Source organism: Seriola dumerili, unplaced genomic scaffold, assembly GCF_002260705.1.
Source record: "Seriola dumerili isolate Sdu_G_001 unplaced genomic scaffold, Sdu_1.0 BDQW01000291.1, whole genome shotgun sequence".
Classification (NCBI taxonomy): domain Eukaryota; kingdom Metazoa; phylum Chordata; class Actinopteri; order Carangiformes; family Carangidae; genus Seriola; species Seriola dumerili.
In genome coordinates, this window is record NW_019174546.1 from 2,995,108 (window position 1) to 3,022,315 (window position 27,208).

The following is a 27,208-nucleotide window of genomic DNA, read 5'->3' on the forward strand; positions in this document are numbered from 1 at the left end:
CAAGCTGTTTCTATCTTTCCCTGCCTGGCTCTGTGTTTTAGGAGGCTGGTTGGATCTATTAGCACCTAGATGTTGTTCAGGATCAGGCCGTGGCCTCAAAGACAAAGACTCTGGTTGTTCAGCATGCTGTAGTTTTCCATCCAGAACCCTAAACAGATCAGGAAACAATTACTCAACTGGACAAGCATCGAACACCTGCGGTATTAACAGCATCCTTCTCATGTATTATTTTTGGTTGGATGAGACAAATGGGAGGTGGCAGAGACTCAGAGTTGTTCTTGGTCTGAATCTCTGTCTGACATTCCATAGTCACTCCAGTATTTACAAAGGCGGCACAGCCAGCGGCTCAGCCAGTGTGCCTTCTGTCTGACAAGATCCATAGACAGGGTATGCAGAAAGGCCCAGACTTGGACAGCAGGCCAAGACATGGCCTTTCTCAAAGCCCATCAGACTTAAGGTGCTGCAGACATTATCTAAGATCCAAGACTCCAAGACTCTGAGATTGATGGTTATTTTGCAATTGCAACTTGGCATTCATACAGCATTCTGCGCTACTCTTATCCCAAGATATTTGTTTTAAAAGTTAGATTTTAGTCAAATAGAACAGTTAAAAGAAAGGTCTTTTACAAAGCATATTTTTTATCTCTCTGCCAAAACAGACCTCCCCCATGAATAGCAAGTTGAGTGATACTGTATGCGGAAAATGGAAAATATTATGATACAGTTCATGACTAAGCTATAAAAATATTTAGTCTTTGCTCCTGCAAGAAGATGCCAAATTTAGGTGATCCAGTGCTGCACTTACCATTCATTAGTCTAGTGCTAAAACAATTAAATCAAGCTGAATCAAGGGGGGAAAAAAACAATCAATTGCTTAAGTCATTTATCAAGAAAAAAACCATGATGATTTTAGAAATACTGAGGGCAGGAGTCCAAAGTCCTGCAACACCAACTCCTTAAACATGTTTGTATTGAGGTTAGCACTAAAAAAGTATCTTTTATGTCTTTTCAGGTTAAATAATCCTGAGGATGGAATGGAACATTAGTTTGCTTAATAGGAACATTAGCTTCAGCTAGCCAGCAACAACTGATGAGAACATTTTTTATTCCAATTCAACTGTATTTTTTTTTTATCAATGGTTGCTAGTTAGAAATGTTATAAGTAAATGTTTTTAAGTAAATGTAGTAGTAAGTAGTAAGTAAATGGGTCAATCAAAGATCCATTGTTTGAAAAATGACTATGAATTTTAAGTATTAAGTGCCATAAAATGGATATGTGCAGTCCTAACAGTCTGTGTAGCTGTAAGGGGGCATCGCCTGTGGCCCTGATTTGGTGTTTTTGGTGTCACCTTGAGATCTGGGAAATTGAGATCGGCATCACTATTTCAGACATTTTATAGCCTAAATTATTTATCAAAAAAATAATTGTCAGATTAAGTGATATTAATATCTGTAAAAGTCTGTACAATTATCAAATCATGACAGAAGGATGAGGACTCAGGTTCTTGAGGTACCACTTTTCATTTCAATCATTGCTCTTGACAAGTAATAGCCTGTGGCACACAAGCTTGCTCATCCATCTAACCTTCAGCAGCTTATCGACTCTGTGCAACCTTGCCTCTCGCTTGCCATAAACACAATACCTAACAGCTATTGGCTGCAGACACAGCTACGGTGAGTGACAAAGTGGCCAGCACAGTTAACAGCTTGCATGTGTCATCCTCCATCTGTAGCTCTCCCCACCAGTGATACAGACAAAGAGAGACAGGGAGTGAGGGACGTTTTGCACAGTGGATGAATTATACCAGCTCTCAGAGGGAAGCGGTGTGCTCTGATAGCAGCAGGAGCTTGTGAGAGCAGAGTGGTGAAAGTCTCAGACAAGATTTAAACAAACAGAGTCACAGACGCTGGCTTCACTGGCCCAGGGCACCGCAGCGAGCGTCCTGACAGAATAAGGCCATGAGAGATCACACACTGCCATCTCCAGATCAGCCCAAGAAGTATTCCTACTGCTTCCACAACCATTTGTGGCACACTCTAACTTTTGTTAGACACACTGAATGCATGAATCATTTGTCAGAGTCAGAGGTGATAAAATGCTGGCGCCGTTTCTTTTATTTCATATTCAAATGTGGGACATTCAGCGGTCAATACAACATCTCTAGACTTAGATAATTGAGATGTCAGATGGATTTGTATGAGAAAAGTGCAGAAGAATCTATCGCATGGCAATTTAATCTCCACTCTGCTTTTCCAACTTTCCTGTCTCCTCACTGATTTTTCCTCTTACATACTGTGACAACCATGTAGCAGGGAGAAAAACAGTCTAAATCCTTTTATCTGTTAAATATCTGCACAATAGTTTAGATGATGTAAATCTTAATATAGCATACATTAGGATAGGTAGCATCCAGACTGGTGTAAGCTGCCTGACAATAGATGTTTTTACAATAAAAAAAATAGCAAAAATAAATTAATACTGGCACGAAAAGATACCTTAATGTTATTTATGGGTGGTTGTAGCAGTTCACAGTCTCATTATTTGCCACTATATCTCCAGTAACAGTAGAAGCATACACTTTCAGAGAGGTTTGACTGCCACTCCTCCACGCTGCTGTGCTTGCAAGACATACAGTCACGGGTCGACTCTTGGGGGAGTTTTCCCTTTGGAAATATCCCCACCTTCAGGCCGTGCTCTCTTTCCATCGGCTGACAGCTTGAAGTCTCTGTGGCATCAGTTCCTGCTGGAAACATCATAACAAAAGAAAGGAGAAGGGGAAAAAAAAAAGTAAATTCAGTTCTCAGCACCTCCATGAGCTCAGACTCAATTCTGCTCCTCAATCAAACACTGTTCATGCAATTCATGCTTCCTCTCAAGGCTTTCCTTTTAACATCATTCATTGATGGAGCCACAGAAACAGTGTTGATCTCTGCTGTACTGAAAGTGAGGCAGTGTGTGCGTGCCTTGTTGTCATGTTTCCTCACATGCAGAGGAGCACTGTAAACCCGATTTTATCACGTCATCATTTATGTGTGTTTGCTCATGTACTTCTGTCTTTGTGAAGACCAGTGTAAGTCTTAGACCTTGAGACTGAGGACCTGTGACGACAAATGTGACGACAAATGAGAGCCTTTATTCCAGTGAAATATACATCTAATGGCTGGATTAAACAGGCAGTGTGGCCTGGAGGAGAAAATTAGCTGTGGTCCTCCACTGACTGCCCCATTTCACCAGCAGTCACTTTATTTGTCCCCAAAATTGGTCATGCAGCAGTGAAACAGAAAAACAGGATAATGCACATAAACATGCGTAAAAAACACAATACACAAGTTAAAACAATTAAAAATAAGTGAAATTAGAATATTATTATTTTATAATATTGTTGATATTTCTTATAATAACAGTTAAACCGTGGATTTCTAAAGTCTGGTGTCATGCTACAGAGGAAACAAATTCTAGATGAGGGAATACAACTTCATAACATCTCCTGACATTTTTACTGCAGAAATCAACCAGGGAGAAAATTATAAACTTTAAAAAAAAAAATTAGATGTTATCATTTCAGTTGATATTGTGTTACTTAGTGGTGCATATTCACAAACTTAGTCATTAATTCAGCCTTGGTGCTGATATAAATATCCAACTTTATACTCAACTTTTGAGTCCTGTCTTGTATGATTTCTCCTGGGTTATACAGCGTAATAACTCTGTCTTAGTTTTACCATGTTTTACCATGTTTCCTATTTTATTTTACTAAATCTTCTTCTATTTTAGTTTTTAGGCAATCATATCAAATTGTATGTTAAATCCGTATTATATGTTATGTCAACTGTAAAAGTGACTGTATTAAGGCTAATAATCACAATAGTGGGAGCTAATGGGGATCTTAATATATGTAAAAAAAATCAAAAGACAAATATAGGGTTATTGATCCAGGGTTAAGGCTAGGGTTAGGGTTAGGGAATGTAAAGTGTGTGTGTCTTGTACTCTTTATGAAGATCGGCTGATGTTTCATTAGTCCTCTCTTAATGTCTTTCACCTTCCTTCTGTGAAACTAATAGGTATTCTTTACATATTAAATAATTGTTTGAGATAAGACTTGCTTTCACGGTTAGGAAATGCATTTTGTCAGTGAGAATCCTCACAAGTAAAAAAGTACAAGTGTGTGTGTGTGTGTGTGTGTGTGTGTGTGTGTGTGTGTGTGTGTGTGTGTGTGTGTGTGTGTGTGTGTGCCTTCATTGCGTAGCACAAAATCTGTTGTGCTAGCCATTCTAACACTGAACCTGCTCTGGGTGACTAATTCAGATGATTCAGGCCTTTAAAATGTCAGCAGCATCGTTGCTTTAAAAGACTTTGAAAGTGAAAAGAAAGGACATTGTTGAGCAGACTAGCTAACATTACACATACAGCTAATTTAACTCTTATCTCAATAGATAAACGAAGGCTCAATCACATGCACCTTTTCAACCCATTTCTATGGCTGCCAGCCTCGACCTGAGGCTGCAGCCTTGTGAGCGCGTCTCTCCTGCAGTATTATATGGTGGAGAGCTGCTTTGCTGTGCAGCGGTGCTCCTGTTTATATGGACGTCACAAATATACCAAGAGTTTGCCTCACTTCGTTCTGGCATGTGTCCAGGGGATTTTATGATTAAAACCAGATTGCGCTTGCCCAACTCGGAGAGGGACGGAAAAATAGATTGCAGTTACACATACTCTGCACAAGAGGGAAGTACAGAAACATGCACGTCTGCCTCTGCAGCATCTGCAAAGGTGGACTTTTTAGGGGAATACTAAACAGTATGCATCTGCTGTTTAATTCCCTCCTTCTGCTAGAGGGACTTTTTCACAGATGTCATCTTGTTATTAAGTCTGCCTCTAGCTCACAGTCAGTAATGATACATCTGACTGTGGCGCAAGAAGAGAGGTTTAGTTCTTCCTCATCATCACCTCCTAACAGTAAATTATGCCAGTTCTGAGTCACAGCTATGATCATCCTGTAAATATAATGACTCCTCTTTTGTGTCACATGATGAGAGTCAAGTGGCTGTAGGGTCTTCCTGCGCCAAAAACAACTGAGCTCCTGCCAACTCTCAGTTCCCTCGAAGTCATGACTAAGTCACACTGCAAAAAAAATCTGTCTCTAGATTTTTATCTTCCTTTCTGCCATCAGAAAAAATGTAAAATAACAGAATTTTTAAATTGCTTGAATAATATACACCTCATTTTGAGGCTTAGTTTGAAAGAAATTCGTCCCATCTCCTCAGAAAAGTAGAGTTTTACTTCAGCGAGGGAAGTTGTCTCACCCCTGCTGGCTGATTTTCACCACATGTGCAACCGAACTGAAGAGAGAAGATTAATTTCTCATTTCACTTGCTGAGACAGACACATTTTGCAGTGTAGAGAAGACTGGGAAATCATGTGACATCAACAAAAGCAGACACATTACGCCCCCCTCCGCCCCCGCCCACACACAGACACCACACACACTCACACACATCAAACACACACATAAATCCTTTTTTGTAATGGGGGAACACTGCAATTCATTTACTGTCTTTGAAAACTACGCTGCCAGTAAACACGGCAAACGTCATCAGCTACGAGCACTGACGGAAACATCAACACTGTAAAAGAAGAGAGGGAAAAACACGTCCTCTTGTATCTGAGCTTACCATGAGTTGTTCCCCTGCCTGGTCCCTTCTGACCGCCACTCGCTGCAGCAGGGTCTCATGTTTCAGGCCCCCATGGCACCGGGGCAGACCACCCCCCTCCCTCACACCATGCTGGTGCTCTGGCGGCCTCTCCCGGGGTAGGCAGGGGTCTTCACAGGCTTGGGAGGTGGGTACGGGCCCTTGCCACAGCGCCCATTTTGAGGGTACGGTGGAGGCTTCTGAGTTCTTGAACTGGAGGTGCTGTTCCCAATGATGACCTTAGGGTCTAGACCCTGTGGATGGAGCTCTGTATGAGTTTGGCCAATGTGGTTTGGGTACAGGTGAGGCGGATGGCCGTTTGCACCTGGCCTTTCGTGATTGACGTCTTTACTGTGGTTGGCTGGGGTGAAGCGACTGGTTTTGACGACAGATGCCATGTGGACAGGGGAGGGTGAGTTAGTCCTTAAGATGATGCGGTCTTCGTCGACGTGTTGTGATGCCTGGACTGGAGCAGGCTTGTGACCGGACAGCAGGGCCACCCTGAGGTCACCTGAATGAGTTGAGCTGTGAATGTTATTGGACGAGCCGTGAGTGCTGCAGGGCGCCTCATCAGTGAGGTCAATATTGGCTGTGAGACGATCAATCTGCTTGACCACCTGGAGGATAATGAAGAGGGTCAAACTGCAGTGACGGAAAGTAAATCAGTACATTCACTCTAGTGCTGCACTTAAGTGGAATTTTGAAGTAATGTACTTGAACTTTACTTGCATTTTTTGCATTAGTATCACTTCATACTCCATGTAGTGGCTTTTCACTACATTCCAGAGGGAAATACTGTGTTTTTTATTACACTGCATTTGTTCAACAGCCATACTAGTTACTTTTCTGATTATTTATATAAAAAACACATGATAAGCTTCTAAAATAGAGTGTTTTGTTAAGATTACATCAGTGGTTCTTTCCTCCTTTGCCTTGTGACTCCCTGCAAAAAAACCTCTGTCTAGTTGATGCGTCTTGTCTCACCAAGTCGAGTTTTTAGCAGTTCCACCACAAGTTGTTTTCCCTTTACGCCTTGCTTGTGGTTGCATTTAATAGAGGAGGTGAAACTCACAAAGAGTAAAGATTGGATAGTATCTTAACAAAGGAATACAGACTTGTGTGGCAGAACTTTTGTTTTTTCTTCTCCCCTGCCCTATTGATCATCCCATGACCCCTCAGATTTATCTTGTGACACTTTGGAGGAGCCCTGACCCCAGTTTGGGAACCTCTGGGCTAAACTATGTAACTGTACATAAAGTATTCAAAACTAGTTCCACCTCAACCCACTACAACAGCAAATGCTACTTACACACTGATACATGATGTCATATATGATAAAATGATGGTCACAGAGGCCAATTTAGCTCATTATACTCCTGTTCTTTTACTTAAGTACAATTTTATTGCAGGACTTTTACTTTTAATTGAGTCTTTTCTTTTTTTTTTTGCTCTTTCTCACCCACTGCCAAATTCTATTTACAACCACAAGCTCTGACTGTGCTAAAGCTGAAGTAATAGTCAGCAATTCAACCAACCTTCCACACCAAAGCTGTTTTTAGATCTCCTTTGTTACCAAGTGAGTTAATAAAACTCTTTTTTGAATTTGTAATGTTGCCTCAGTACAATGCTTGGCCTTCCGCAGATAAATTCATCAGTGAATCTGTGCTATTTTACAGCTGCATGCAAAATGGATACTGTAAGAGCTAGGCATAATTTAGTAACAGTCTGAAGCCAGGCTTTTTAATGTGCTGGCCGGAGCGCTGCCAATTTCGGCAGCGTTCTGCAAAAGGTCAGTGTAAATCGTTCTCAATCACAGCTTCGGTAAGAGATGATGAGTGAGTCACAAACAATGCAGTCACCGTGCGCACACACACATCCTGATATGCTCTCGTGAACATGCACACACACACACACAGATACACGACCTGTGTCAAACTGATCTGCACTGTGACTCATTTTGTCAGCATCTGAGCTTCGTGTTAATCCTTTTAAATGTCACAATATCCAGGGGAGCATCAATTAAAGATTGGGACATCTGCACCTGCACAGACCTTCATGTTTAGACACCTGATATACATGTAACATCTATAAGAAAGAATAAACATCTATAATAATAGTCTCCTACCTCTTTCATCTCCACGTGAACTTGCTTCAAACCCCCCAACACATCCTCCAGATCTGTCACCACTTGTCGGATTTGATCCCTCACCAAATCCTGCCTCCTCTTCTGCTTCACTACCTCTGAACCCTGGTGCTGATGGTTGTTGTTGGTCGTCGGTTTTGAGGTTTCTGGACCGGTGATGCCAGTGGAAGGGATGCAGGGCCCCTTCCGTCTGCTCTGGTTCAAGTGTTTTTGTGGAACTTCAGTGGGAAAGAAACCTTTGTGAGAGCCGCTGTGTCGATTATAACCTTCCTCTGATCCACCCTTGTGTCTGCTCCGGTCCTGATGGTTATCTCTCTCCTCCCCTCCTTCAAAGAGCACTGGCCTCGTTCCACAGTTGCCATTTGGCGTGGGCAAATGACCCAAATGGGGACCATGTGGCTCCACGTGATAGTTCTCAGAGGTGTATTCGCAGCCTTCCTCCTCCTCATCCACAGAGACATACCTGACAGTCCTCCTGTACCTGTACCCTTGACCTTTGACCTGAAGATGAGGGAGAGGATGTAGAGTCCCAGCCTTAAAGGGGTGTGCCCTGGTGTCACTGTGCACCACACAGCCACACTGTTCTCTGACAGACGGGTAGTGTCTCACCCCAGACTCCAGTGGGTAGCTCCACTGGGCAGGGTTCAACTCCCAGGGGCAAACTTGGCTCAAGTCATCTGAATGGCTGTAAGGGCCGGGCCCTGCAAACACAGGCCTCCTCTGTGGGCTGCGATGACCGCTTCTCTCAACCCTGTCCACGAGGAAATCTCTGCCTCCTACGTCTTTAACCCGAGGAGCCTGGATGTCTCTCGTGCAGTCCAGAGATAGGTGGTCTGTCTGCCTGCCTGATGATGGTTGGTATCCCGGCCCACCGTGATGGCCATACGGCTGCTCATAGTGGAGGCAGTGCTGGCAGGGGCAGGGGGTGGGGGAGTTTTTGTTCTGAAGAAATCGGCGGTGTCCCGTTGTTTGTGCGCCTTCTGTGTACATGTCCAAAGAAGTCCAGAGGCTTGTGTGGAAAACGCCTTAGAAAACAACTGGTTTCCTCCCCTCCCTGCTCTCTCCAGCCCAGTCATTCACTCGCTCTGTTTTCCTCATCTGCGTCTTCCCACAAGAAAACTTTTCTTCAGCTTTTTTCTTCCTCTCTACCCAAGACTTCTCCCTCCCCTTCCTTCCTGTCTGTTGTTTCCCTTCTTCTTCTCTCCTGTAGTTGTTAATCTCTGCACCCGTTCCTTTCCCTTCCCTGGACACCCTCTCTTCTACTTCTCCCAACTTTTTCTTTACTCCTGCTTCTTCCTCACCCTGTAGCCCTCTCTCCTACACGGGGCCCCTCTCCCTCCCTCTCTGTCTCTCTTTCTACCTCTCCCGCCTCGTTGTTCTATCTCATTTGCTGCTGCAGGCTTCCAGTCGCTCTCTCTCCCTCTCTCTCTCTCTCTCTCTCTCTCTCTGGCTGTGTATTTCCCGTTTCCTCCCCTCCCCTCTCCCGCTCTCTCCTCTCTTTCTCCACCTCTTACTCCCTGTCTTGCCTCTGGTATATTCTCTCACATAGTCGGCAGTACCTGAATGTGTGAATTCCTTCTTTTTCCTCCACCTGAAATCCAGCCGCCTTGTGAGGCTCCTCCGGTAAAGGACTCCATTAATGTTTTCTGTCTCTCTGGGAGTGTGTGAAAGAGTCCCAGCCCCGGTGCTGCGCTCATTAGCCCAACTAAAGCCTTTGCACTCTGCAATTAAACGCTGCCTGGGATTCCTCGGCCAGAGACTGAGAGAGGAGGGGAGGGGAGGAGAGAAGCACTGGGGGAGGTGGGGTTTCTAACATACACAGACGCGGAGTAGACAGCACTCTGAGTCAAGGAGACAGAGCCACTGCCTTTGTACAAGGGGAACATTTTCATTATTCTGTATCTCCTTTTTTCTACCCCTCTCCCCACCAATTCCTTTCCCTCTTTGTCCTTTGTCACTCCTGTCACTCCCACTCTATGACTGTCTCGGTTAAAGTGACTTCACCTCAACAGTTGAGCAAAACTTCACTCTGCTGTGGGAAGCACAGATAGTATAGTAGCTCTGTATAGGAAAGTATGTCTACCACTCAAGTCTATACAATATCTCAATGCCACTCAACCGAGGTGATGCCACTCAACCAGAGCGCTATGTGTTCAGGCCATGTTACATTCATCATCCGTTTCATTATAAATCAATCTCTGCTCACTATAGATAACCATAATCTCCAGATGAATGGGACATAAAAACTCCTTCATACACAATTAGAAAAGCAGGATGTGCAACCAAGCAAGATCTCTCTCTCTCTCTCTCTCCAAAATAGCATAAGGCGCCTGTGTTGTGGCTCTTTGTCCACAGCGACTGAGGAAAGCTAGGCATTTATTTTCAAAGAAAATAACTGGAGCTTTGAAAACAATGTGCTGTAAAAAAGAACTGAGAAAAACAGCAGAGGAAGATGAAGGGGATTCATCCATCCCAGCAGGAGGATGAGCAGTCCAGTCGCAGCTGCTGGGAAAGATTGTTGTGGTAGATGAAACACAGCTGGAGTGACTGTACCTTAACATATGTATACAGTATATATCCTCATAGGAGGGTAAGAATATGCACATCTGTATGCATACTCACATTTACACTAAATATAACAAAGGTTGATATAAGCTTGATATATATATATATATAAAACTCTTAATTGGTTAAATCGGCAATAACTTATATTTTTGATCTTAACTTTTAAACCTTTAAAGTTGATGCACCTAACGTGCAAACAAACCGTGCGTTACTTACTATACACACAGAGCACTTACAGAGCAACATCATCATTCATTTGGTTGTTAACTGTGTTTCACGCTACAGTGCATTGTATAGAGCATAGAGTTAAAAGAATAAGCTAAAGACACTAAAACACTCACTCACATAACTAAAGGGAACTGCAGAGTTGGGGGGTAATTCCTTGTGGGCTCATCTTTATGAACAACTCGAATTCAAATAGTCATTTGATCCACTGTTATATAAAGATATCGATAATAGCTGCTTTAAATATAAAGACAGGAATGTCTGTTTTCCATTATCAGCGAATTAATATCTTGAGAAATCAGTGTCATTGCATTGATGCACAAATTGTTCCAATTCCAATAATGTCATTCATTATTAATAAGAGTCTAATTTTTGGGGGCAAAATTGCCCACAATATCAGCATGAATAATTTAAAAGGCAGATACCAGTCAAGATCTATATCACCCAACCCCAATGTACACTAGTTGTACTGCATAAGTACCGTCTCAGTACATTTAGACTGCCATACATAGATTTAGTCTCAATAAACATAGAATCATGAAACGGCCCACTGTAAACTTGCAGAGTTGGAAACACCCCCAGTGAACAACTCTGTCCTTTTAACCTCTTTTGGAATTGCATCATCGTTCACTTTGGAAAACTAGCACTTTTTTTAAGTGCCCTTGACTCGAACAAAATATTAGCTAAGCAATATTTCCACCTGAATAGGACATTTTGGGATGTTTTCTACCCCTGTTTGTAAGCACTACACTCCAACTCTATGTAGCTCATACATATGCATGTATACAATCCAGACACAGACAGAAAGTCGATAAGATGAGACACAATAACACCTCAACCTGTCATCTTAAACTCAGTATTTCTAAGTAGGACTTCCTCAGGCAGATCCTCGTCTACAAGCTACAACAGGAATATCAAAGGTTGTAGTTGTCATACTGTCTGCACCCATACATATAGACGGGTGTAGCATATGCGTGTGTGCTGCTTCAGAAAGTTCCCAGCTTGTGCAGTTCTTACATCACACTGCTTTGTGTCGGCCTGCCCACCTCCCGCTTCGCTGCACGACTGCAGGGCAATTACAAAGTAGAGAATGGGAGCCACACTTCTCTTCTCGCCACTCTGACTCTCCTGTCCTCACCGGGGTCAAGATGACCTAATTAGCACATATGGATATTTCTAAATGAGTCTATAACTAGAGCTCAATATGTTGCTGGGGATGGATCATATGGTTTGTGCCCTATTTACCCTCTCATGCAGATTCCAGTGTACCACATCACGCAATATGCAAATTGTAACCAATGCCTTCATGGTTAAGAAATACTGTAGGTCACACCATTAATGCTTTGTCTGTCATATCACCAGGCTGTATAGGAAGTTTTAGTCAGTTACACTGTCCCTCAGTGGGTCGGCAATCTTCAGACCATGTTAAAATACTGTAATTAACCCACCAACTGAACTTTCTACCTCTAATGGAGACATAGCTTCTGCTGTTGTGGCCAACTTAAATCATCATTTGTATAGCTTATCCTTTTTATCTATTTTATCAATTTAGCCTGTTTTATTGTTCTTTCTAATGCAGCCTTGCTATAGTCCCCTCTGCGAAGGCACGTCTGTCTTTGAAAAGTGGTATGAAGATAAAGTACAGGGTGTCCCCATGGGCTAGTGGACAGACATGTGCCATGCATTTGCAATGTACCAGCTGGTGACATTAGTTGCATGTGAGCCCCATTGTCTCCACTGTGAACTGTCAAATGAAGGCTAATACCAAAAAATAAACACTGTATATCAGGGGTATTCAATTAAAATTCAAAAAGGTCCAGTTAGTTGGTTTGATATTATAAAATATGATAATACCTTCTCTATATAATAATACAATAGTCAATTTAAGGATAATAACGGCTGGAATAAGTAATAACTATATAACAGAGGGCTTTTGCAAAAGTATAATAAAGTGTTTAATTACACAAAATTAAATAAAAAGTGTAAGTTGACTTTCCATTTTTCTTCTTTATGGTTAACACATCTTAACAACTGAACCGCTTTAACGCCTTCCTTTCTTTTTCTTATCTTCTTCTATCCCACTATTTCTCCGACGTTGTCTCTCACCATGTGTGTTTTTGATACTGATGATTCTGTGCTATGGACACATTTTAATTGGTACCAAAAAGAGTCCTCAAGTTCAATACCAGGCACTATTTCTCGCTATTCGAAAAAAGCTAGTAGAGTGACTCTAAAATACAAACATCTTCAGAACTAGACCAGTTTTTTAAATTCTGTCATCTCTGTTCTGTTTAATGGAGTTAGAGGCACAAACTGGAGTTGTGAGGTTTTGACAGTGACACATGCTTGTTATTTGCAGTGCATAATCAAGTAAAAAAAAAAGGAGCAGCCTTAGCAGCCACCTCTCCCCTGATTCAGCAGTATGCCCTATGGAGGCACTTCACTGAACTTTTTTGACTGTTTCGGAGTCTTGGGAAAATTGAAAACTTGAATCATTCATGCTGCTGCTCACATCAATGCTTTAATGTACACTGAATGTATAAAATATGAGGAGCATCTCTATGACACTGCACTTCTCTGCCTCTTTTTATCTATACTTTCTCCTTAACAACTGCTACAACTTTAATAAAGAAAATCTATGGCTGTTAATGGCTCTTACCTGTTTTAATGTTGTTTGTCCAGTATAGAAATAGAGTAAGTGTCCCTTCAGTGCACTCTGAGTGGTTTAATGAGGATGAACAGTTCCTGCATCTGTGGATGGGGTCAATCTAATTTCACCCCCAAACAATCTCCTATTGTGAGTAAATTATTGCATTGAATTTCCTGAGGAACCCTCATCCCCATGAAATAGCAAGCCTAATTCCCATCTAGTCTTGAAACGACATTATATGTTGTTTTTTTTATGTTAAGAAATTACCAAAAGTGAGAAAGTAATACCTGACTAATGGTATAATTAACAAATCAAAAGCCAGCACAATTCACACTTAGTCATGCAGATTCCCAGCCAAGAATGATCTGAGACGACATTTTCTATCCCTTACCTAGGTGTCTGTGACTGAAAGGAATGTTCGGAGAAGAGAAGATTTTGATAAACTTTTACAGGAAGTGTTAGTCGAGATATCTTTAACTCAATGCTGGACAAGATGTACATCATCAGGGTAGGACGCATAGGTCTGTGAAGACTAATGAAATGACTGTTTGAGGGATTTTTGTTGCTATAATCCAAAGACAAACCCTGAGGGAGTTTTTGCATAATTATTTGTTTTTCCACTTGTTTTAGAGATGCCATTTAAAAGAGACACAGGGATTCAGGGATTTAAAACCCTAAATAGTAATGTGCTATCAAACAATAGTTTCTTTTTTTGTTTTATGGTTTTTGTTTTGTTTTGGGTTTTTTTGTTTTTTTGTATTGTGTTTTTGTATTGTTGTTTTTGGTGTATTCATTGTTTATTAGTTTCAAATCCCAATGCAAATACTCCACTCTCTCAGGAACAGATATGAGTGAAAAAAATAAATATGAGGAGTCAGATATCAGAATACAGGAGATGAATAATACGTTCAATACTAATAAAGATATAATTCAGATTGTTACATGGAATGTTAATGGGCAACATGATAAGAAGAAAAAGCATTAGCGTCTGTATTCTAGTAAGAAATAAATTGCCATTTTCTTCCAGTTCATAGCAGGAGGACAAACAGGGTAAAAGTTGTGCACTTTAGTTTCTTTCCACAGCAGCAGATTTATCTTCTTTGATGAGCTTCAGACTAAACTAGACAAAATTCAGTCTTTTAGTCTCATAATCTGCAAACTGTCTATTAAACTCAATAGGAAAAAATTATTTGGAAGTCTCCTGGATAATTTTGTTCCATAATGGTAGGGATTATTCTTTCTGATCATACCACTAGAAAAACTGTTCTAATGTCAATTTGTTTCAAAATCTTTGCTAAATGGATTCACTCACTCAAAAAAGTCATGGCATTGTAATCTCTAACCATGCACCTGTGTCCTAGCAGATAATCCCTGGTAATAACCTCTCAGAGAGGGCTTACCTCCAGGATCTAGATTTGATTTAATACATTAAATCTCATATAGAAACATTTGAAATCAACAATGGGTAACCGCCCTCCCTATGGTATATGGGATGCATTTAAAGCCCATATTTAGACGTGTTATAATTTTTCATAAATGTGGTCAGACATTGTTGGATATGATAGGGCATGTTTCAAAAATACAACAGTCAATGTATAAGATAGTCATTTCAGTGATTTCAAAACCAGCTTATAGGCAAATTGCAAATTGTGATGATAAAACAATTACTATAATTAGAAGCAATAGACCTTCTAGGGTATTCCCAAGTTTAATTCATGCCAACCAAAAGGGTTTTATATCAGGTAGAGACATGCAGACAAATATTCACAACTGTTGAGTTTAACTGAATAGGGTAAGAAAAATAAGGCATGATTGGCAGTGATAGCATTTGAATGGCCCTTCTTGCCTAAGGTATTTGAATATTTCAATTTTCTTTGTCAAATAAGTGAGTTAATTAAAGCTCTTGATGAATCTCCACTGGCCCAAGATTTTACAGACAATATCCTGGAGACTCCTTCCCTCCTCTTATGTTGCTTTTGAACCACTGGCAGAGAAAATTTGAAAAAAAAAGAAGAGGGGTATTAAAGGACAAGAAGTAAGAGGAGAAGAACATAAACTGAGTTTGTTTGCTGATGATCTTTTGCTGTATCTAACCGATGTTGAAACATAGTATGTCCCTTGAATTTTAGAACTTCTGTGTACTGTGAAACTTAAATGGGAGAAAACAGCTTCTGTGTATCAATTTCAAGAGTAACGATTTGTGTCAACATTTGTGGACACTCAAATGGGTTACACAAAGTTTTGAATATTTAGGTGACCAAATTAGCTTGAACAAAAACAACAGTATAAAGATGACTATTTACAACTACTAAGCCAACTGAAACACAACATCCAGTTGTGGATTACCTTGTCTACCAATATATTCGGTAGGATAAATCTTGTTAGTATTGTGTGGTTCTGTGTTTTTTCAATATTACTCATTATTCTTCTGCAAAATTGTTTTAAAATGATATATTCTATGTAGTAGAACCTCTACAAAACTCCCAAAGCTCTTATTATATCTCATTAACATATATCATATATTTAAAAATTCTGACCATTGAAATTAGATAAATATCAAGAATTCTCAGTTCGGTTCAAAGGACTAATTTAATTTTATTCTAAAGAGAAAAAGAAAATGTAAATCACTTTATTGTTAGATCTGAGTGGGTGTTTTAAAAAGCAATTTTATCAGCTCCAATAAGACTACCAGGCACTGGAATTCAGAAAAGTCTGTTGCTTTGGAAAACATATGGATTAAAAACAAAATAAAAAAAAACCAACATGCAGATTCTCCCCCTGAACCTTTGTTAAGGTGTTTAAATTTCCAAAAACCTATGAAGCAGGACTGAACTCACTGAGACAAGAGACAGTGGCCAGAAAAACTGCAGTCAGAAGTGATTTCTCCACCGTAGGATAGTGACTAGTGACAGTGTCAAGCCCATTTTACAGAGAACCACGTTAGATCTAACACCCAGTGAGGTCATATCTTATATCAGTGCTCGGTGTGTCGGTGCACGTCCTGCTTTTAGGGAACACAATGGTCACGTTGTTCCAAAGAGGATTATAAAACAATTCCTATTTCCAAGCCAGGAAACCTAGTTGCATCATGCCACAAAAACGCTGTGTCATGCAATTCATAGGATAAATATTCTTTGAGTTTTTGTGAGAATACAAAATGGTTTTAGTTTGTAATGTTAGAAATGTGCAGTTGAGACACACGTGTTCTGGCTTTAAGGGACACAAAAGTATGGTATAAAGCGAATCTCTGCTTTTATTCCTTATTCAATTCTTTGTGCAAGTTTTGGTAATATTGTCAAAAGAGAGAATTTATGGCATACATTTCAGTTTTCTTTTTGAATTATAGTTAAACTCATAGCTTTGAGTTCTTGAGACTATTCCACACAGTCCTTATTTGAGGCAACTTATCTTACAATACATTGTATATACAGTGAATCTGCACAAAGAGTAAAAGACCTCAGGGTGCTGCAGCTAATTTGTCTTTATGTGCCGAGCATCAAGGGCACTGCACGGGAGTCAGCTGTTAAAAAAAACGCCTGACATCCAAATGACAATGGCAAAAAGCACTAATGGACAGGGTAATGACAGGGGGAGAGTGAGTGTTGCCTTGAGAAGCACAGCTGAGATGGCTCGCAGAAAGCTGTTGCCATGGCTGACAGTAAGAAAATGGAACAAAATGATTAATTTTGCCCTGTTGGCATGAGATTGCACTTGTTGTTGGGATGTGGGGACAAAGTGCAGCAAAAAAAAAAAGCTGGTATTTACCTGGTTTGGTTATTTCGAGATAGATGGTGGGCATAGGAGGGGAGTTGTAGCAGCTCTGCACTGGCTGCACAAAAGGACATATTACAGTGAATGTCTGTGGTAATTCTGAGACCAGATGCGTGTATGTGTTGAGACTGCATCAAGAGCCAAAGCAGTGGAAATCCTCTTCCTCAAGGAGGATTCATAGATAGTCTTTCCAAGTTAAAAGTTAGTTACTAGAGTAAAAGTTAAGGGATCCATCCAATAGTTGTTGGGCTATTTCAGTCTGGACCAAAGCGGCAGAGTGATCAACACACGAACATAAAGCCACGTTGCTAGTATGGATAAAAGGCATGTCATGATCCAGAATTATTCCGAGGTCAAAATACTGTCTGACAGATACAAGTCAAAGATGTTAAGCAGGTGTTGAAAGTTCAGACTCAAATACTACATCCCCACCAGAGACTACAAAATGACATAAATAAAACATGAGGACCAGAATATGCTATTGAAAGGTCTGTCTCTTACCTTTTGTTTTATCTGAGAACTACACAGTGTTGCACCATGAACACATCAGTCTGGTGCATGCAAGTCTGGCCAGGCGTTGTCTCACAGCCCGGGACGCTGTGTCTAAAACAGGAACAGACAGTCAGACTTCTTTTCACTCAGATCTGACCTGCAGCAGTAACATACACTGACCCAGATAAGATCACATCACATTGTTCATTCAACAGCACGACACCAAGGCCTTTGGTCATTAGTCCGGTGCAGGAAATTAGAAATGACCCCTGCCAAAGTTCATTGACTACATGTATGTGATAATTTTGCAATGGTGGCAGAAGTATTCAGATCCTTTATGTAAGACAATGTTAAAATACTCCATTATATATATAATAATGTAAAAATATTACTATTAAAGCTCATTTTGCAGGTCATTTAAGTGTCATATTATGTTATAATATATTTATTGTTCATAGTTACTGTTGCATTGATATGTAAGACACAACAGTGTAAAGGTTAGCATCTTACGGAGAAGCTTTTAAGGATCACACTGTTGTACAAAAAAGCAGGAAAATGACACGTTTTCAACATAACAGTCAGGTGAAGTAGTTCTGTGCTCCTTGAGTGATTCTTGATGAAAGAAAAACATATGGCAGTGACTTTTAATATGTCTGCATCTGCAATGCACTGTAACAGTTACAGGTGAATCCACAGGTGAATATTGGTATCTTTATAAACTGAACTGACCAGAGAGTGCATGGCACTGGTTCCTAACTGGGGAGTCAGGACCTTAAATCAAAGTAGGCTATTGGACAAATTAAAATTTTTAACCTCAGCTCACCAGTGTTCCTGCAATTGATCAAGAATCTTTGAACCAAATTTCATGGCAATCCGTTTAATAGTTGTTGAGAGATTTCACTCAAAACCAAGTATCAGTCAGTATCAGGTGGCGCTAGACGAAAGGTCAGAGGATCATTAAAGTCATTAGGATCCATCCTCTGGGAACCATGAATATCTTTTAAAAAATGTGTACCAGTAGATATTGAGATATTTCACATGATAGGTGAAAACTTTCACCTGCTGGTGGAGCTCGAGCAAAAGATAAATAAATCACCAAGTCATTAAGATTCATCCTCTGGGAACCACGCATATCTTTACAAAATTCATTGGCAATCTATTCAATAGTTATTGAGATACTTGACCTATGTTACCATCCCCAGAACCACTAACTAACCGCTAACATGGCTGAAAAATAATTCTGCAACACAAAATTATGTTTATTTTTTTCCACATTTCTCTAATCTTTGATGTTTTTCTCTGTTTGGATTACTAGAATAATTTTCTTTGCGCTTTGAAAATTAATTCAGATAAAACAAGAAAATCTTTCTTTTGATGAACTGGTTACAACCAACAGACACATGCAACCCCTGACAACAGGTTTTTATTGTAATGGGTCATAAGCCAAAATACATTTGGGAACCACTATGTAAGGTATTTGTATATTTAAATGGCGGTGTAAGGCATCTAGTTATTTAAAACTGATCATGTCACATTTGGAGAATTAGTTTGTTGTTCGTTAAACCCGACAGACCCTCCATATTCAGATTTGATTAACTCAGTCTCAGATGTAGGCAAGATATAATTAGCGCAAACATCCTTGCTATGATACATATTAAACAGAAAACATGAAGGTCAACTGCTGTTTTTTTCTCCTTTGCAGCCTCCTGCAGTTTTAACATTTGGTTTCATCGGCACAGAGGCACAGGGACAGAGCAAGCATGTCTCTAAACACTCAATTTTGCCATTCCCCTGGCCTTCAAATTCAGGGGCGTCCATTTGTTCAGAGTAATCTCTCATGTTTACCCACAAACAACGGGCTGAATCATCTATTCACCACCCTTCAAAGCTTTACTTCTCAGAACTTTGAGGAAACACAGCAGAGTCAGAGTTGACGAGGAGAGAAGGAACTGTGGAAAGCACTGCCTTTTAACGTAAATAGTGAAACCTCCAGCATTTCGAGATGAATAGCAATGAACTTAAAGCCGTGCACCGAGGGAGAAATCAAAGCGGTACTCAGCTTGACAGCCGCTCTCTATCTATTGTGTTTAATTTGAGATCTGTTATTGTAAAGTGCTAAATCCTCCAAGGAAAGCAGTTAACGTCAAAATCATCATTTGCTCCTCACTGTTTCACATCTGCTTCAAACAATGACTTTAAATCCTTGTTTCTCTTTAAATCCTTGCTCTGAAAAAATATAAGTGCATTTCTTTTGTGGATGTTTCAAGGAGCTCTCACTGTCTTTTATTGTGTAGATAATAGAAATGTACAGCAGATGGCAAGGAAAAATCGTCTTCTGATGTACAGTAGAACTGGTTGAAAGCAATAGTTTCTTCGTGGTGAAACCATTACTTAACTTCACTTCTAATCTGAAGAGAAATGTGCCAACACACATCAAGGATCATTAAAAAGGCCAGTGACCTCATTTGGAGAAAGTTTGTTAAGATGTCCTCACGTAGCCTCGGAGTTATAAGAGCTACTGATGATCAGTGAAGGTGTCGTGAGGGTTTTTATGCTTTGTAAACAGCCATTAAAGAAAGATGGGCAGTCCTGCAAGACCTTGGTTGAACCGCCTCCAGGAGCAGCCAAGTCTGGGAGTGTGGTTTAACACACTGTGCTGACACACCGTTCAATCTTGGCTCCAGCTATGCGACCTCTCTTATTTTCCTAAGTGGCAGTGTCTTATTTAGTGCCGCAGCTCTCTTATAGCATTGTCTGTGAGAGCTGAGTTTTTTTTTTTGTCCTCTAGATTATTGTCAGAACTGTGGGGAAGATCATATGAGGGAACATTCGAGCTCAGGTTCAGTTCAGTTCATGTCCAGACTGAGGTCCTTATTTATCAGAGAAATGACACTGAAGAGTGCATCAAACTGTTTTTCACTAAAGGTAAAGAATAAAATTTATTTAGATTTATCAGTTTGCAATGAAGTTCAGTGTGTTTAGCAGTTCTTATGTGATCAAAATGGGAAATGCTTATATATCTAGCTGCAATTAACATGTGAAACTGACACACGAATGTACTGAAAATATAAATAGGGATGAAATAATAGGAAACTGTCTGAAATGGAGGAAAAAACAAACTAAAGAAGGAAAGAAATTCTGCTGCTGGATGAGAAACATTTAGTACCTCAATGGCCAATGCACACCATGGGAAGAAATGGCAAAACTAATGTCTTCCTCTTGGTGTCAAACTAACCAAAGTTTCAGGAACAACCAAAATAATATGCCTTGCAACTGGGACACTAATATATTATACCTTTTGTTTGGAAATAGAAGAAAAAGAACGGAAACAGGGAAATACTAAGAGCGCCACAGAAATGGGAGAGTCTGATACATGAATGAAATCCTGTCTGTTTTCTGCCATTGTCCAGCAGCAGCTGGCCTCAGTCAGAACAATGCTTTTACTAAAAGAGCTTTTGGATGATGAACATGGGATTCACCAAATATTTTGGATGGGAACTGCCTTGATGCAGCAGCCATTTTCTAAAGAGCCACAGAAACACTGTTTGGAGAGATTAACAGAACGTTTGAGTATTTTCCCCAATGCATAAAGGAAATTGAGCCGTTACTCACAGCTGCACGGACTTCAAATAAATTGCAAATGGTGGAGACAGCTATAAAAAGATCCCATACAACAAAAATACAGTGGTAGATTAAGAATTTGGAAAACCATTTTGCTTTTCTTTGTGAAGTGTAGTGGTGCTACTGTTCAACAGTGCAGGTATTATTTCCTGTCAGTATTAAATGGTAAAGTCTGTCCATTTCTTGTCTACTAACTGCAACAACACTATATGATATATATATATATATATGCTGTATACAATTAGTATGGAGCATCAACAGTTACTCAATTAACTGATTAGTTGATCAACCAAATATTCATCTGTAACTATATTGATGATCGATTAAGCAAGTATGATCATTTGATGCCTTTCTTATCAACATTACAGTAATTGGAATATTTCTGATGGACTACTGGTGAACAGACATGATATTTAAAGCCATCACCTTAGTTCCTATCAAACTGTGATGGACATTATGTTTTATAAATCAAATGCTTAATCAGTTACTCAAGAAAATAATTGTTAACTGCAGCCCTAGTGGAACTGGGGCGCAGCTATGATGCACAGTATGTATGAGGATATTTCTGTTCTTTTAGAGATGCCAGTAAAATTCACAGGAAACTAACATCAGAATAGGTTATGCAAAAACTCAGTGAAGACTTTTATCCAAGTGTTGTCACAGCCAGCATTTGAAAAGACAAAGTGTAACCTCCTCTGACAGGATCACTTCTGTGTGATTAGTATCGCCATTTAAACTGAAACACTTGTTTTGGAGCTTCACTTCAACTGACTGACTGTAATGAACTCCCTTGCATTTCCTGTGTGATACCACTTGTACTGCAGAGAAGAGCAGCCAACCTGACAGCTTGGTATGTACAAGTGTCACTGACTCGCACTAACCATTGGGGAAGGTCAAAGGTCGCCCGGCCTTTTCCACAGATGTTGTTTTCCTGCCCTGTTGGCAACTAGATATCTCCTGATCCCGCTGAGAGTCCGTGATATCTGAGGGGTGAATGTGTGTTGCTCAGACTGCAGCTGCTCACAAAGTACATGATCTCGCTCGCAGAAGATTGTTAAATTGTTCAGCCTTCCCTCCATTTTTTAACCAAGGAGGCATGAAATTGATGAAATAATCTTTTGCACCTCTAAAATAGATTAAAATTCCTATCATGATCAATAGGTGGCACTCATGATCCTCGACAGTTTTGCAAGGTCATCCATTTACAGGAATAAATTATAGCTGCAAAAAGGGAGTCAGTTACAAACACATTTTTACTCACGTTTTCACAGTTTTGGCCCTCTTTCATTTCAAAACATGTTTCGAAATGCTACATGATATATATCATGTCCTAGATCATTAAACATAATTTTACTCAACCATAGAAATTACATCACTCAGCTCTCTGATGGATGTTAGTCCATCAACAGCCTTTTCTGCCACAAAAAAAACTGCCCATCTCTGTCCTTCATTCTCATTCTTGGCTGCTGAAACTCTTATTCAGGCATTTATCACCTCCAGATTTGATTAATGCAACAGCACCCTCTATGGCACATCCTCCAAAGTCCTGCAGTAGATCCAAAAAACCTCCTACCTGACTGCTTCCTCCCTCTCTCTCTCTCTCTCTCTCTCTAACCCCTGCTCTTTTACATTACTCCCTCCCTCCAACAGGCCCGTTGGCTTTGCATGCAGCAGAGGGATACAGATCAATCCACTTCTCTCTAAATGAGCTGTTCATCACATGGCTCCTTCCCATCTCTGTGGCCTTTTTAACTACAGCACACCTTCCTCCAGGGCTGTGCCAATGTCCTGAACCTCACAGCAAGGACAGAAAGCCTACAAGCCCTCCATTATCCACCTTTAGACGCACTATTAACAGTCACCTTTTTCAGTGAAGCAAGGATCATTTCGCTCTCACAGGCCATGTCTGATATGTCTAGCCATTTTTTGTGAATGTCAAATTAAATAAAAATGATGGTTGGTTCATTGTACTTTTCTGGGCCTTTTAAACTTTATTGCTGTATTATTCCAGTGTAGCTGTGAGCCATATTTCTTTACAAGTTTCTAAAGAGCAAACGCAAGTCTACTGAAGTACTCAGATAGATAGATAGATAGATAGATAGATAGATAGATAGATAGATAGATAGATAGATAGATAGATGGATCAAGTTATTATACTTCATCCCAAAGGGGGCATGTGTAGCAATGGTTGCTGAGACATTTCACTCAAAACCACAAATGTCAACCTGCTGGTGGCGCTAGAGGAAAGTCAGGGGATCACCAAGGTCAGCAGGATTCATCAACTGGCCATCGTGAATGTCTATACAAAATTTCATGGCTATTCATCCAGTAGATGTTGAGATATTTCAGTCTGGTCACATCTATTAGTGGAGCTAATAGATGTGACGTTGCCATCTCTAGAGTCATGCCACTAGAATGGCAAAAAAAAAAAAAAAAGCACAATGGCCCAACAGAAATTAACAGATAATTTGATTTAAAAATCAACAGAAAAGCAATCAACAATCTGCATGTCCAGTGGAGCGTATACAGTTTTAAGAAATCAGCATCACATAATTGAATGATATGAGAGTTTAGGGGCCTGTTTGACATCAGATCAGTCAAACAGCAGTTTACCTTCAAACTCCTCCAGCCGTAGCCGCACATAATGGACAGTCAGGCCTCTTGGAGCCAGCTAGCCCATTAGCCTGGGCTAATGCATCCAGGACTCCCCGCCATTCGCTGCCCATCACTCCAGACTGGATCTGGTTTCACACAGAAGCCGCCTCATCTCTCTGTGCTTGGGGAAACATCTTGCTCCAAAACAATGAACCCCTGAGGAACAGTTGCTGAGAAAATGGGCATTTTCTCTCTCGTACTAATTAGTTTGTGTGTTTAGGAGCCGAGGTTACCAGGTCAAACTATGGTCTATGAGAGGATATAAGGGATATTGACAAAATGGTAAACACTTCTGGAGATTTTTGAGACAGATGTATTGTTAAAAGATCAAGCTACAAGTTTAGAAATGAATGTTTTTGCTACAACAACTTGTAAACTGAAGAACGTGTATATTGTGCATGTACAGTAACACATATCAGATTCCTGTTTCAAAGTGTAAAGTGGATATTGGCTCAATCAGAGGGTGAAATTGTTTTTGACCGTGTCTGTGATCTTGGGTTTCACAGCTCTGCTTTTCTAAATGGACCCGGTGCATTAGGGGCCAGAGAGGAGCATGCAGCAGAGTGCTCTTAAAAGGCAACGGGAAAAAAAAACAACTCGAGACAGCCTCTGTGTTTTTTTCAGCCTCGCTGCCCTGCTGTAGAGGGACACCGACATGTACCAACCATGTATGGAAGTGCTGCGTATCAGGTTTCAGCCGTCAAATCAAAACAATCAGCCTGATGGAGAGAGGGCAGAATGTATATGGAGGGTATGGTGACTGACATGAGTGCCCTCATGTGATGGAGGGTGAAAGTTTTCCACTTTCCTCTGCTTCGTTACAACTGGATAGAAATTGGTAGTTTTTGGTCCAATGGGCTTAGAGTATTAGAGGAGTGGCGTTTGCCACATGGGTCATAGGAAACATAAAGTTAGTGCAGTGGGCAGTTTTTGTGATCAGTAAGTAAGTTTTCATCATCTGAACTCAAATATTTCAGGGAGGAAAAAAGAGACTTAAAAACATTCTCATTTGGTTAAAATTATTTTCCTTAGACCAGGTTTTCTGAAACAAGCAGTTATCACTTGTTGAAGATGATAAAGCAAACTTGATGGTAAACAGTTGCTTAGTTACACATCCAGCAGGTACGGAGCAACGATATCATTCATGGAGTCGTGATTCTGGACACCTGATGAATTTAAGTCCAACACCCACCCTCTTTTCAGCTCTGTTTTTGGTCTCCACCAATTCCTGAGGGAAATATCTGACTCTTTAGCTGCTAAATGTTACACTGTGTTTACCAGACCAGGTAGTGCACAGCGGGTTTTTTCAAGCTTTATAAATGAGACCGGCTGCCTGCTGTGGCCGAACACAACATCACAACACTGTGAGAGCAGTGAGACTGAACTGAAACAATAAAGTTGCAGACCAAAACAATGAGCATTAAGTTAAGTTATCCAGTGTTATTATAAATTATATTGATTATAGCTGCTTTGAAGTCCCAGAATATGTTAAAAAAAATGTAAATTCTGCTTTAAGATTTTATATATTATGTCATAACATAAAACACATGAAGTATACTTGACACTATAAACTGTTCCCAAATTCAAGAATGAACATCCATGCACAAATTGAATATTATTTGCCCTTCTGGGTCTTTTTTCCTTTCCTCACACTTAACTATGCCATTAAAATTATTTGTCGTTTGTTTGATTTAACTTTAAACTCATACCTATTTCCATACAATACTTAAAGCGCTAAAGTTGGCAACTACATCAGTATAGTGTATAATTGTGACTGACAGTGTATGATTTATGATCCATGCGTCACCACCCACCACTTACATTGCAATATATTGTTTCAGTGAGTTTTGTAATTTACTATTTTACTTGATCTTATAACAAAGTGTTTTTTTTTATTAATTCTGAGTTTGAAATAAAAAGATAAAAGCTACCAGAAATAAAGAAAAAAAACACCCATATTTCGCAGTATGTTCAATGTGACCATCCTGACTTTGTGCTGAAGATATAGTTCTATTTGTCACACTGATTTTATCAATTCAACATGTATATGTGTATTTTTTCTGCTTTTTACTTTTTGCTTTCTTAGGGTCGGGGTTAGTGCTCATTATGCTCAAATGTCAGCGTTTACATTGAGTTGAAATCTTGAGCACTTTACTAAAACATACTTTTGACTCAAAACTTGGGCCTGCCTGAAGCAATGACACATCCTGCAGACTTTTCATTCCTCTATATTTCTGTTTGTGTCTCCCTCTCACTCAGAAACGCACATTTCCTCCACTATAAGAAGGGTGACTCATCATGCTGAAGCAAATATGCCAATAGTGTGCGCTACCAGCAGGGTGTGTAAATTCCACACCTGTCCCATCATCCTCGCTCCCTCCCTCTCCCCTCCCCCTTTTTGTGCCTTCTCTCTTTTCACACATGCTCACCCCCTTGCTCACCCACACCTCACACTGAACAGCTTGAGGAGTAGGGAGCAGCGCTGTCTTGCTAAGAACATGCATGCAACAGAGAACAGGGGCAGCAGCAGGGAGTGATGGGGGTTTGGCAACACTGAGGGCCTCTTTCTGTCTCATCAGTCGCCGCTCTTGTTTACAAACAGGTAAGTAGAGATTCCCATCCTTTTTACAGGCGCTTTTCTGACCAGATGACTGAAGGCTGTTTTTTTGGGGGGGTTTTTCGCAGCTCTTTGGTCAACAGAGGAAGAATGTAAGACGAGATGCAGCAAACATGAAATGCATTGCATGTGTTGGAATGATACTATAACGCATTTAAGTGCGTCTTTCTCATTGAGGGAATATTTTTGCTGAATATGACGCTGCTGAATTGCTTGTATAGACAGTTTTGGACTGAGCCAGTCTTTTCTTCTGTTCCTTCTTTCCTCTGTCCTTCTATTCCACCCACTTATTTCCCATAACTACTTCCCTATCTCTGAAAGGGTTTGCGTGGTTCTCCCTCTCAGAAGAGACCATTACCCTGAGCAGAACAAACCAGGAAAAAGTTGAATAAAGTCATATATGGAGGTGACAGTGGAGGTTTTGTTATCCTGCTTATTTAATCCCATGATGGATCATCACAGTTCTTCTCCACAGGGAAAGGAGGAGGTTGGCGGGATGACAAAGGCTGCAGCTGCCTTTTCTTCTCCTGAAGCAGGGTGAAAAATGACATAATGGCAGCCGAGCTCAGGTAACTTCACTTGGACACTGATACCCTTGAAACTAATCCAACTTGGGTTGTGTTTACAAGATTTGTGCCGCTGCAAGAGTGTGAACTTCAAGTAATTTTTAGGATGATGATGAGATTATGTGAGTAACAAGAATCTAAAAAATGAAAATCTCATTAATACTTCCATCTAGTCTTATTTATGTTACTTTACTGTGATTGAACCAGTGCAA

General features: G+C 40.3%; 1 protein-coding gene across 2 annotated transcripts; it reads right to left on the reverse strand.

Annotated features, from left to right (window-relative positions):
- Positions 1-1,982: 1,982 nt before the first annotated feature.
- Positions 1,983-9,119, reverse strand: LOC111231137. Of its 2 annotated transcripts, none has more exons than XM_022758149.1 (3): positions 7,817-9,119; positions 5,674-6,308; positions 1,983-2,741 (listed from the first exon to the last, which is right to left on the reverse strand). In XM_022758149.1, exons 1-2 carry the CDS (start codon positions 8,822-8,824, stop codon positions 5,775-5,777), a joined length of 1,542 nt encoding a protein of 513 aa, XP_022613870.1. In that variant the 5' UTR covers positions 8,825-9,119; the 3' UTR covers positions 1,983-2,741; positions 5,674-5,774. The 2 variants fall into 2 exon arrangements, with proteins under 2 accessions (XP_022613870.1, XP_022613869.1); XM_022758148.1 differs by having other exon boundaries at positions 1,983-2,744.
- Positions 9,120-27,208: the final 18,089 nt, after the last annotated feature.

Bases quoted from the DNA above. Each gene is read 5' to 3' on its own strand.
- LOC111231137 (XM_022758149.1), bottom strand. From the start codon at position 8,824: ATGTACACAGAAGGCGCACAAACAACGGGACACCGCCGATTTCTTCAG. The intron at 6,309-7,816 runs GTAGGAGACTAT...ATTATCCTCCAG, and splicing joins TTCACGTGGAGATGAAAGAG to GTGGTCAAGCAGATTGATCG.